At 46.4% G+C, this 13,613-nt stretch overlaps 1 protein-coding gene across 1 annotated transcript in view; it reads left to right on the forward strand.

Moving 5' to 3' along the window:
- Positions 1-13,613, forward strand: part of LOC137439879 (transmembrane protein 132C-like) — an 862,966-nt gene that overhangs the window by 817,285 nt on the left and 32,068 nt on the right. The window contains exon 8 of the mRNA XM_078768431.1: positions 5,154-5,345. Within this exon, the coding sequence (XP_078624557.1) occupies positions 5,154-5,345 (192 nt within the window). The remainder of the gene's footprint in view (positions 1-5,153; positions 5,346-13,613) is intronic.

Genomic DNA, 13,613 nt, shown 5'->3' on the forward strand with positions numbered 1-13,613 from the left:
TACTTTTTCCACATGCGAAATTTGCATTTATGTTTATTTAAATTATACAATGGACTACAAAATGTAAATGTTTCATGATATTTGTTATATTATATCACCTTTATCTTTCAATATTGTTGAAATGAAGATCAAATAGCTGTATGTTGAAATGTGTTGAAAAAGTCAAAACTTTACATGGGGTGTACTTACTTTTTCACGTGACTGTACATTGCTTTGTACGGACTGAGCCTCCGCTGACGATTTGGAGTCATTTAACACAATCGCATGGCATTGGACCCTCAGATATGGATATTTACACTGGTGTGAATCTCAGGAAATTGTGAAGCAAATTTAAGATATATTTGCAGCATTTCCTACATTTTCAAGTCCCTTCTCAAGAAAGTGTGTTTGGGCAATTTGCTCGTAGATTTCCAAGGTGTGTTCACCACCATGTTCAAAACTCTTGGCCGAACCGACTTAATAAAGCACAGCATGGATATGGCAATGTGTGAGTACCCACATAGTGCTGGAGCACCCACAGCAAAAACTATTAACTATTTTGCTCCGATGAAGGGTAAACGACCGAAACGTCAGGTTCTCTTCGTTAGCGTAATCCGATCAACGTCGATTCCATCCGTCATTGAACCTCTGAACACGCGATGTAAGTTTGGCTGTCGTATTTGCATTTAGATTGTGGAGTTTAAATATTCCAGTGTGTTTTGGTAATAGTAGGCCACTGTGGCATCTCTATAATCAAAGTAACCCACAGTAGGTGCGAACACCAGGATGTGAGTTTCGCACAGGCATGATGGACCATACGGTCTCCCGATGTGTATAGATTTACCGAATGATGGGCATTGATGCACGGTGCAGTAATTCGGTGATGGATCTCGAGTAAACACGATTACTTGGACCTTTTTAAGATTACCGAGGGGTAATCATGTGTTCAGCAGCAGCTCTTCCAACAACAATAGCAAGCAAATAGTAAAAATAAGATTTATTGCGAGGGCACTATAAATGCTAACTGAGGCAATCTGGGTGAGGAATCTTTCCCTCCGGATGTGGAAATTGTTGTCGCATCCGCGTAATTGATTTACACGATGTATCCGGAGACAATCTTTCAAGTCGTGTTTGTCATTTTGTCTCCCTCGTGTTTTCGGTTTGCTAGGATGAGTGCCCAATTTGGAATAACTTGTTTCATGTTGTGGGCGAAGCATCGCTCTTATGCACACACTTGCGTACATCCTCATAAAATGTAATTAACGGGTAATTTAAATTTACTATGCCCAAAATTACAAACAGTAATAAATATACGCTGGAAGTTAGATCGTAAACAAGGTAATTTTAATTCCCGTTGTCATTTTTCAATGCGAAGTGGTGGAAAAAGGATGAGGTTCCACAGCCTCTTCCAAATGATATCACAGGAACACCTAACCCAAACCCAAATGATATCACAGGAACACCTAACCCAAACCCAAATGATATCACAGGAACACCTAACCCAAACCCAAATGATATCACAGGAACACCTAACCCAAACCCAAATGATATCACAGGAACACCTAACCCAAACCCAAATGATATCATAGGAACACCTCACCCGAAACCAAACCCAAATTATATCACAGGCACACCTAACCCAAACCCAAATGATATCACAGGAACACCTAACCCAAACCCAAATGATATCACAGGAACACCTAACCCAAACCCAAATGATATCACAGGAACACCTAACCCAAACCCAAACCCAAATGAAATCACAGGAACACCTAACCCAAACCCAAATGATATCACAGGAACACCTAACCCAAACCCAAACCCAAATTATATCACAGGAACACCTAACCCAAACCCAAATGATATCACAGGAACACCTAACCCAAACCCAAATGATATCACAGGAACACCTAACCCAAACCCAAATGATATCACAGGAACACCTAACCCAAACCCAAATGATATCACAGGAACACCTAACCCAAACCCAAACCCAAATGAAATCACAGGAACACCTAACCCAAACCCAAATGATATCACAGGAACACCTAACCCAAACCCAAACCCAAATTATATCACAGGAACACCTAACCCAAACCCAAATGATATCACAGGAACACCTAACCCAAACCCAAATGATATCACAGGAACACCTAACCCAAACCCAAATGATATCACAGGAACACCTAACCCAAACCCAAATGATATCACAGGAACACCTAACCCAAACCCAAATGATATCACAGGAACACCTAACCCAAACCCAAATGATATCACAGGAACACCTCACCCTAACCCAAACCCAAATGATATCACAGGAACACCTCACCCTAACCCAAACCCAAATGATATCACAGGAACACTTAACCCAAACCCAAACCCAAATTATATCACAGGAACACCTAACCCAAACCCATACCGAAATGATATCACAGGAACACCTCACCCTAACCCAAACCCAAATGATATCACAGGAACACCTAACCCAAACCCAAATGATATCATAGGAACACCTCACCCGAAACCAAACCCAAATTATATCACAGGCACACCTAACCCAAACCCAAATGATATCATAGGAACACCTCACCCTAACCCGAACCCAAATGATATAACAGGAACACCTAACCCTAACCCAAACCCAAATTATATCATATGAACACCTAACCCTAATCCAAACCCAAACCCAAATTGATATCACAGCCCCTTTCATGAAAGATTATGCAGTGCTTCGCTCATCTTGTCCGATAGGTCTACTTGATGACAAGAGTTTCACAAATTCTCGAAGTTTGATGCCTTAGCACTTTTGCAGCATTCGTGCAAAGTTCTTGGGTGTGGTGTGGGTAAAGGTAGATTTACAGAGGATGTATTAAATTTTGTGGTCCAGCAGTACGGAGTGTCCACTTACATTTGGCTGTTTATATACAGTATGCCATGTAGTTCAATCCCAGACCCTACAATAAACAGACGATGATTTGCGCTTCGTATGCAGGACGTTTCATCACAGAGCGTGACATCCCTCGGATGGACATTAAGCCGGTCATCCCATCTGCCAACATTAGTCGGCTGATGCGAAAGAACTTAGATTGCATGTCTTTCACGAAGAGTAAGTGAGGTATCGGCGGCACAACCGACAAACTAAAATCCCTTTCCTGACGACCAATGGACCCAGGAAAAGCACCCAGCAAAAAAAGCACCCAGCAGCAGGAAAAAAAAAAGCAGCAGCAGGAAAAGCACCCAGGGGCAAACGTGCCATGGGGCTTCTTTGGCAACAACGAACCTGCATCTGGGGGGAAATGCAAGTGGAGTGTCTCCTGCCACCTGCTAAACCATTCCAATAGTTGTGTGTGATTGTTTAGGTTGTTAGGGTTAGGGTTAGGTGTTTATATGATATAATTTGAGTTTGGGTTAGGGTTAGGGTTAGGGTTGTTAGGGTTAGGGTTAGGGTTATGGTTGTTAGGGTTATGCAACAAACATGGCAACCTCCCTCCCCACATCATAACCCATCTGTTGAGGCTAGGCAGCAACATCATCAACAACAACTTTCCCTTGATCATTCACTCATTCTACAGGTATGAACACTTTTGGTAGGTTATTATCCTGCTATGAAATACTTCTCTGTAACGTTTTTATCGTTTGCCATTTTTGTGATCCTCCCAGTAAACTTCATCATGGTATTCAAGATAATTTTGTTCACTCATCTACACAGAGAAATCGATCTGTGGATACACCAATAAAAATGCATCTGCCAATGGGCCTACGAAACACAAGTGCCTATAGGGCCTACAAGAACCTCAATCAGGCCTTGCCCTGAGGCCTCGGATATTTTTTTAATCACAACCTTTTCACGAGTTATTTAGTTTTCTCAATACTGCTCGCCATTTGTTTCATTCCTGGGTTCCCGAGTGGAGAAGGTTTCATCATGAACCTGAAGCCAAGTTTTCTCTAGTGAACGTTTCTTCTGACTGTTTTTGAATCCACCTAATAAATGGTGAGAAGGAATTGTATTTATCAACTTCACAATTTCTACAGAAGGAAGCGTTTTGACAGTTATCTGGAGGTGCGTATTTGATTCAAATTTGTGTTCCACCTTTTTACCGCAAACAGGAAACTGTATCAATAGTTTAATTACTTGCCCGAAACTACTGGATTTTTTTTTCCTGTATACAGGATCGAGGCTCGTGAAAGAGCTAACATTTATCACACAAAAAAATCAAGCAGTCACACAAGACGTATAATAAGGGCAGCGGTGGACAAGATGGGGAGAGAAGGGGAAGCACAAACACAACATTTGAGAGCAGGGACATCGGGAGATCTGTGGGAGGTAGAGGGCTTGGGGGGAGGAGGCATGGGAAGGGGGGGGGGGGTGAGAGATGTATAAAACACAAGGACACTGCTAGGACCTCCAGGAAAGAAGTTGGTATTTCAAAAAAGTGGATCTGGGGTGAATTAGTGGGGGTAGAAAAGATCAAGGTTTTGGATGGGGGAAGATAAGAGATGGTGGTGAACAGCTGTTTTAAAAACCTGGAGGGAGGAGTGGGATTGAAGGGAGTGTGGGAGTTTGTTCCAGAGGCGGGAGAAAAGAGGAATCGAAGAGTGAAGGTGAGCAGAGAGTCTTGATTTTGGCAGTTTAACCATAAGATGGTTGCTGGCAGATCTTGTGCGACCTGTAGGAATATTTGGGGGACAGTGCCCAGAGAGCTGGGGGAGCAAGGCCGGAGAGGAGTCGGTAGAAGACAGAAAGACCACCAACCTCGGATTTTTTTTTAATCACAAACTTTTCACGAGTTATTTAGTTGATCTTTCCCTTGATCATTTTAAGACACATCTGGGGAACTCGAGCTCTATTTACTCCAGTACAACGAGAATGTCTCGAAATCTCCTCCGCAACAGAAAACGGATCCTCCATGGTAGGAATTTGAATAGAGCGAGCACGGATGTCTGCTGGATATTGTTTTCCGTGCCGTCCCACACATGACTATGCGGAGTACGACTCACAAATGGTGTATATCCTTGAATGTAAATCAAAGAATCCTGAAGACTGTTGTTTGAATCTTGATGTGGAGAAATGGACTTCATGTTTTTTGGTTTTAGTGTGGATTTTTTTGAATTATTTATTGAGAATCACCGATGTCCTCTAAACTATAACTCTCGCGTGTTCCACTGTTGTTCAGGTTCTTTCACCGCTCTCAGACTCCATCTTGGGCGAGCGTGCTGTGACGGTACGCAAGGAACGTGTGAGTGTGTCTGCGCTCAGAGTGCAGCTCATTTCTGGCTTATCTACGACTGTGCGCAAAAGTGCGATCGACCCTGCTGTGTTTGTGGCCACCACCACGGCCGGTAGCGTCCTGAGAGCCCCGAAGCAGGTCAGTGAACGGCAACACCGCACAGGTATCCCATAATTAGCAGAGTTGTCTGAAAAGAAACTCTCATTGAGCGAGCTGTCCCGCATTAGCAATCTTTGCACTTGACGTAACGATTTTCTCGTATTACTGTTACACCTAGTCACAGTCAGGCAGCACCCTTTCCTTTCGGCCTGATTGATGGGGGGTTGATTCCTGCTGAGGCAGCCATTGCAAGGATTACACTGGATGCCATCTCGGTCAAAGTTAGGGGAAGAATTTGGCATTTGTTCTCATTGTGCCAGCAATAGCTCACCTAATCTTCATAAAGGACACCATGGGATCTCCAATGTCCCCAAACTAATGTCGACATCCGTATATCTGAGGGACGACACAATGTGACGCATTAGCCTGCCTGTGACGTATCAATCCGAGATTATATTGTTTGGTCGGGAATCGAACCCATATTTGTCAGCTAATTGCGTCACTTCCACACCATCCATTTAGACTCCAACCTTTTTTTGTTGTTGTTTTTGTATACAAGATCGAGGCTCATTTAGGAGCTAACATTGATCACAAAAAGACAAACTGACACATACAACATGATAAAGGGAGCGGGAGACAAGATGTAGAGCAGGGACATCGGGAGATCTGTGGGAGGGAGAGGGCTTGGGGAGAGGAGGCATCGGAAGTGGGAGGGGTGGGGGCAGGAGAGGTTAAAAAAAAACACGTGGACATTGCTTGGACTTCCAGGAAAGAAGTCGGTATTTCAAAAAAGTGGATCTGGGGTGAATTAACGGGGGTAGAAAAGATCAAGGTTTGGGATGGGGGAAGATAAGAGATGGTGGTGAACAGCTGTTTTTAAAGACCTGGAGGGAGGAGTGGGATTGAAGAGAGTGAGGAAGTTTGTTCCAGAGGTGGGAAAAAAGAGGAGTGAAGGTGAGCAGAGAGTCTTGATTTTGGCAGTTTCACCAGAAGAGGGTTGCTGGCAGATCTTGTGCGACCTGTAGGAATATTTGGGGGACAGTGCACGGAAAGAGCTGGGGGAGCAAGGCTCGAGAGGAGTCGGTAGAAGATAGAAAGACCACCAACCTGTCTGCGGTGAGTAAGTGAAAGGCCCTCGGAGTTAGCTTCATCGCGGGAGATTCCAATGATTCTGAAAGCTTGCAGCGTGAAGACGAGCGAGGTGTGAGGCAGGAGCACCGGCCCAGAGGGGAGAACAGTATTCCATTGAGCTGCGGATGAAAGCCTTGTATGTGGTGAGGAGCTCAGGTGTGCCAAGGAAGGACTTCGCACGACGGAGGATGCCCAGGTGGCGACTGGCTTTGGAGGCCAACTTGGAAATGTGGTTTTCCCAGGAAAGATCATGGCAGATAGTGAGACCCAAAAGCTTGAGTGGCAGAACTTCTTGGAGAGGATTGTTCAGAAAGTGGATGGGAGGGTTGTCCAGTCGATCTTTTCAGAGAGACATAGTAAGAGTGTGAGATTTGTCAGGATTGAAAGACATGTTCCACTTGTTTGACCAGTCTGTGTTTTTGTCCAGGTCTGCAGAGAGTGAGGAGGCTGCAGACTGCCGATCTGAGGGATGAGGAATGGAGCGGCAGAGAGTGGAGTCATCAGCAAAGAGATAGAGAGGATTTTCAAGAGAGTCAGAGAGATCATTGATGAAGACCAGAAAAAGCACAGGGCCCAGAACACTACCTTGGGGAACTCCAGCCTGAACACTCTTTGTTCAAAATGAGCGAGTGAGGCGAGACTATGTGCTCTACGAGTGCCGCTCTCGTTGTTACTTTGATGGTTTTTTTTACCAACATATAAAGAACAAGAAATGCACTCGGTAGGGCACATACAGGTATCTTCTCTCAGCTGAATAGTTTACAATTTGTATCCCACTGATAGGCCGGATCTGGATTCGGACCTGAACCAAAATCGAATCGGCTTGTTCTTGTCACCTAACGAACTCGTTCACCTAGTTTTGTCACAACTTGTCCACAACATTTTAAATTCATGTTATATAGTATATCTGGTGTTGTTGACATGAGCCGGAAGTAAAACGTTTGCAAATGTGCGACGCGTCTCCACATCTCCAGCCATAGGTGTATCCACAAATGACAGAACCTCTACCATGAAGTATGAGCGGCATTTATTATTGGGTACACGAAGAGCTGTAAGGAGATGGACATCACTGTGACCAAAGATTACAGTGTCCAATAAGGGGACACTCAGCCCCTGTGTCCATCCAGTTCCTGTAAGATTTTGCCTGACTGTTACATATTTATGTGAATATATGTGAATTACCATTCAGGTCTTTGCTTATCCGTGTGTAGTATATTAAGTTGTTGTGTAGTTGTTGTGGTTGGAGGGTCAGGAGCCCTTCTGAGGGAGTGGCCGGAAACGGAAGTGACCGGAAACGGAAGAGGAAAAGACACGAGGAAAAAAGGACGAGTATTATTCTTCCTCGCCCCGCTCCGACAAAAGGTGGGATCGACCTTGCGCTGCGTGGAAAAGCGGCGTTCCGAAGCCTGTCTGGCGAGAGGAATTACCGGGACGTGTACCTGCCCGGTGGAGACGTCAAGTTGACGTGGGGCCGTGAATCGACCCCGCGTCTGGCATCGTTCGCGGCACCGTCCAAACAGACGCGTGCGGGTCGCACGTTGGGGCCTAACGCGCCTTGCAAGCGGCGTGGGGTTTGGCTTGCTCTACCGTATCCGCTTCGCGTGGCCACGAGGGGCTGCAGCCACGGTGCCTGGTACGATACCTGCCCGGTGGAAACACGTCCACCCGAGGTTCGTTCAACCGCCCGAGTGCGGCGACGGCGACCATCATCTTGGTCAGGAGGGGCCCAGAGACATTGTGCGGGACCGAGACCAAAAGGGTGTCGTGAGTACTCACCGGGACACACATGTATAAGATGGCCATCTTAATCATAGGGAATTGATTGTGAATTGGGAATTGGTGATGATTGTGTATTGTTGATTGCTCGGGGAAAATCTCCGTGGTTGTGTCATTGAAATTGTATGGTATCATTACCATTGGAAATATATCCTTGAACATCAGTTGTCTCCTGGGTGAAATTCATATGGATTGCGTGGCGAAAGCGCATATATAATACAGCTTGCTGGCGGAGTTCCTCTCACGGTCCGGGGGTCACCGAGACCAGGTATTCACCGAGGGGACCACCTAACACTGACACCGTATCGTCTTCTGCATTGTCTCCGGCTTAAAAACGAAATCACACTTTGAAGTGTCGTTGGAGTCAATGGCGAGCAACATATTGCCAATTGTTTCATCCTGCAAGTGATCCAAGTCCCGTATCTCTGTTGTGTGGTTGGGACAGCTTGCTTTGTAATGCACTGGGGAATGATGTCATGTTTCAGGAGTGATGCAATAACGAGAACATGAACATTGATGTAGAAGTTACCTCCACATCCAGCACTGTCTGGTTTGCCCAAAAACTTGTCCAGAGGTCTTGTGATAAGACAAACCCAGGACCTCTCGCTAACCAAGCTAAGTGCCCGGATGTCACTCTGGCATGCCAGGTGAGTAACTGAAAGGCCCTTGGAGTTAGCTTCATCGCGGGAGATTCCAATGATTCTGAAAGCTTTGGTTTTCATCAGCGTGAAGACGAGCGAGGTGTGAGGCAGGAGCACCGGCCCAGAGGGGAGAGCAGTATTCCATTGAGCTGCGGATGAAAGCCTTGTATGTGGTGAGGAGCTCAGGTGTGCTAAGGAAGGACTTCGCACGACGGAGGATGCCCAGGTTTCTCCTGTGAGAAAGACAGTTGTTAAAGTTTCTCATTTATCCGTCAATTTCACACGTTCTTCAGGGTATGCAAGCAGTTGTAGAGCAGGAACGCGTTGATACCTTCGGCATCCAACAAAACTTTGGATGTGCCACCAAGACCCGTATACACAGCCTAGTCCAGTGGGCATTTGTCACAGATTAACGAGACCAGGTACGCAACGCTGATCTTTAAAACCTGGATAGTTTCCAGCTGTGTATCTCGGAGCTGTTCCACATCAAGGCTCATCATGGGATGTACCCAGCGACTGGTCAACGTTGCAGATGGCGAAGGTCTCTCCGCTTCGCAATCAAGCGACAGCGCGGAATGCTGTACATTTTGTCTGCTCGCCGTTTGTACAAAATGCGAAGGTTGGCAGCATCCTCCAACGTCCATCTTTAACTGTCTTATAGAAATTGAAGTTATGCGTTTACCAACAATCACCATTTGCAAATTCTTCACAGCCGTGTGTGATTGTTTGCCTTGGACTTGAATGAGGATTTCCATGATTTTGTTCCTACTTCCCAATGTCAGGAATACTCGTGCCTATCTTATCCCAAGAGTAGCCAAGTCGATAATTGAGCTCGTCACATAGTCACTGCAACGAGTCTGATCGCCGAGGTTTTTACTGGAGCACAAACTGCACATTCAGCTGGGTTCAGGCCGTAAAATGCTTTTCTGACTTTTTTTGGCAAATTTGTGTTGGAAGTTTTCTTTTTTTTCCCCCTCTATGATGTATCGTACCATGAAGCCGTTAGCTGCAGAGCTCACTCCAATCCCAGTTGGACAAACCCACATAACATTTGCCTGTGAAAACTGTCACAGTCTCTCAGAAGTGATGTTTCACTTGCAGCGGGCAGCCGCGGTGCTTTACGATCGATAGGAGGGTGCAAGTGTATATTAGTAAGTGACAGACGACCGTGTGCTCGGGTCATTCGAAGACACTCTCACAATTTCTGTTTGGGCTATTTGTGTTTCCATGTGAACCTCTGGCTCATGATGTGGGAGGGATTGTCTTTGTCCTGCACGCGATTTATGTTGAGGAACCGCACGAGCCTGAGATGGGCGTTAAAATGAATTTGGATGGTTTTGTATTTTGCCATTTCAAACATTCCACATTCTTCATACAGAACCGAGATTAAAAAATAAAGCGTGACACGTGTTCACATATTTATGTAATTTTGCGTCATCCTTAAATCACAGAGTTTGTTTTGTTCAACGCTGATCGTGTGATTGGTTCTTGGACTGTTGCTCGAAATGAAATACAACACAAGTAGTAAATCTATTGCTAAAAGAAGAAGCATCCCTATGTGTGTCACGCTTTATTCTAAAGGGCTCATGCTGTCACAGAGTAATAAAACCCTCTTTGGTGAAATTGCCAAAATAAAGACTCTCTATTCACCTTCACTCCTTCATTCCTCTTTTCTCCCACCTCTGGAACAAACTCCCTCAGTCTCTTCAATCCCACTCCTCCCTCCAGGTCTTGAAAACAGCTGTTCACCATCATCTCTTATCTCCCCACATCCAAAACCTTGATCTTTTCTACCCCTGTTAATTCACCCCAGATCCACTTCTTTTTTTTTGAAATCCCAACTTTTTTTTTTTTTTCTTTTTTTTTTTGTATACAAGATCGAGGCTCGTGAAAGAGCGAACATTAATCACACAGAAAGACAAACCGACACATAAAACATATAACATCGGGAGCGGTAGACAAGATGGGGAGAGAGGGGGAAGGACACAAACACAACATTTGAGAGCAGGGACCGAGAGACATGGAGACATCGAGAGATCTGAGAGAGGGCGAGGGCTTTGGGGGGGGGGGGGGGCATGGGAAGGGGGTGGTGGGAGAGGTATAAAACATATGGACACTGCCAGGACTTCCAGGAAAGAAGTTGGAATTTCAAACAAGGTGGATCTGGGGTGAATTAGCGTGGGTAGAAAAGATCAAGGTTTTGGATGGGGGAAGATAAGAGATGGTGGTGAACAGCTGTTTTAAAGACCTGGAGGGAGGAGTGGGATTGAAGGGAGTGAGGGAGTTTGTTCCAGAGGCGGGAGAAAAGAGGAATGAAAGAGTGAAGGTGAGCAGAGAGCCGAGATTTCGGCAGTTTAACCATCAGAGGGTTGCTGGCAGATCTTGTGCGACCTGTAGGAATATTTGGGGGACAGAGCACAGAGAGAGCTGGGGGTGCAAGGCCGGAGAGGAGTCGGTAGAAGACAGAAAGACCACCTACCTGCCTGCGGTGAGTGAGTGAAAGGCCCTCAGAGATAGCTTCATCACGGGAGATTCCAATAATTCTGAAAGCTTTGGTTTCAACAGCGTGAAGCCGAGCTAGGTGTGAGGCAGGAGCACCGGCCCATAGGGGAGAACAGTATTCCATTGAGCTGCGGATGAAAGCCTTGTATGTGGTGAGGAGCTCAGGTGTGCCGAGGAAGGACTTCGCACGACGGAGGATGCCCAGTCGGCGACTGGCTTTGGAGGCCAGCTTGGAAATGTGGTTTTCCCAAGAAAGATCATGGCAGATAGTGAGACCCAAAATCTTGAGCGACAGAACTTCTTGGAGAGGATTGTTGAGAAAGTAGATGGGAGGGTTGTCCAGTCGATCTTTTCGGAGAGACATAGTAAGAGTGTGAGATTTGTCAGGATTGAAAGACATGTTCCACTTGTTTGACCAGTCTGTGATTTTGTCCAGGTCTTCAGAGAGTGAGGAGGCAGCAGACTGCCGATCTGAGGGAAGAGGAATGGAGCGGCAGAGAGTGGAGTCATCAGCAAAGAGATAGAGAGGATTTTCGAGAGAGTCAGAGAGATCATTGATGAAGACCAGAAAAAGCACGGGGCCCAGAACACTGCCTTGGGGAACTCCAGCCTGAACAGGAAGAGGAGATGAGAGAAACCCATTCAGGGCCACACGTTGACGACGACTAGAGAGGAAGTCCGCCAGCCATGCATGGAGATTTCCATGGATACCAAAGGAGGAGAGTTTGGTGAGCAGAGCGGGGTGCCAGACCGTGTCGAAGGCACGTGATATGTCGAGGGAGACAGCTCTAATTTCCTGTTTGGCATTGAGGACCTCCATCCATTGTTGAGACAGCAGAAGCAGCATGTCCAGAGTAGAGTGACCTGGTCTGAAACCAAATTGATGATCAGAGATCAAGTCATTGGAGAAGAGGAAAGATTTCATATCCGAAGCAATGATGGATTCCATGACTTTGCTGATAATTGGGAGAAGGCTGATTGGTCTGTAGTTGCTAGGATCTGTTTTTGCACCTTTTTTGTGCAAAGCGGTGATGTTGGCTGATTTCCAAGCAGATGGCAGTTGACCTTGAGCAAAAGAGAGGGTGAAGAGAACAGAGAGAGGGTGAGATAGAGCAGCAGAGCAGGATTTTAGGACCCGTGGGCTGATGCCGTCGGGTCCAGTTGCAGAATCAGAATCGAGGGTTGACAGAAACTTTTCCACCTTGTCAGGAGGAAAGGACACGGAGTCCAGGAGCAGCAGGGTACGACTGGGTATGGTGGGTACAGAGAGGGATGGGTTTGGGACACAAGATTTAGAGGCAAACACAGAGTTGAGGCATTCAGCTTTTTCACGTGCGGAGTCAGCTGTGTAGCCGTTTGAGGTAAGGGAGGGGATGGAGGGGGAACAAACACCAGAAACGGATTTGACCAGACGCCACCAGGATTTGGAAGAGGGAGACAGATAAGAGAGTTCGGTCTTGAGAACGGAGAGATATTGTTTCCTGGCTCTCCTGAGGGTGGACACACACTTGTTTCGGGCTTTTTGAAAGGAAATGAGATTTCCTTCCGTTGGATTTGCTTTCCAGGAGACGAAGGCAAGTTGTTTCTGGGCAACAGCCTCACCACAAGATTCCGTGTACCATGGACGGGAGGAAGGGTATGACAACTGAAGACGAGATGGGATAAATCTGTGCATGAGAGAGAGCAATTTACTTTGGAAGAATTCCCAGGATGAGTTGATGTCAGAGGTGGTAGAGATGGGAGACCAGTCCAGATGATTGATGGCTGCTTGAAGACCGTGCCAGTTGGCCTGAGTGAAATGCCAGACTCGTCGACGCTGAGCAGGCTCCCTGAGGATGGTCAGAGAGATGTCCACTTTAACAAGGACATGATCAGATGATCCGATCGGAGCAGAAGAAGAGCAGCAGACATTTTCAGGGAAGTTAGTCATAACCAAGTCCAGAAGAGAAGATGTTCCGTTGACTGAGATCCGGGTCGGGAAATTGACAGATTGTGTCAGTCCCAGTGAGTCGCAGAAGTCCTTTGCTGAAGTATATCTGGCGGAACTTCTGGAACTTCTTTCTCTGGAACTTCTCTGGAACTTCTTTCTTTCCTGGAAGTTCTAGCAGTGTCCATGTGTTTTATACTTTCCAACCCCCCCCCCCCCCCCCCGAGTTGTTAGTTCCCTCCCCCTTCCCATACTCTCCCACCCCCCCCCCCCCCCCATTCTCATGCCTCCTCCCCCCAAGCCCTCTCCCTCCCACGGATCTCCCGTTGT

This window comes from Myxine glutinosa, chromosome 14 (genome assembly GCF_964187855.1).
Source record: "Myxine glutinosa chromosome 14, kmMyxGlut1.1, whole genome shotgun sequence".
In the NCBI taxonomy this organism is placed as follows: Eukaryota; Metazoa; Chordata; class Myxini; order Myxiniformes; family Myxinidae; genus Myxine; species Myxine glutinosa.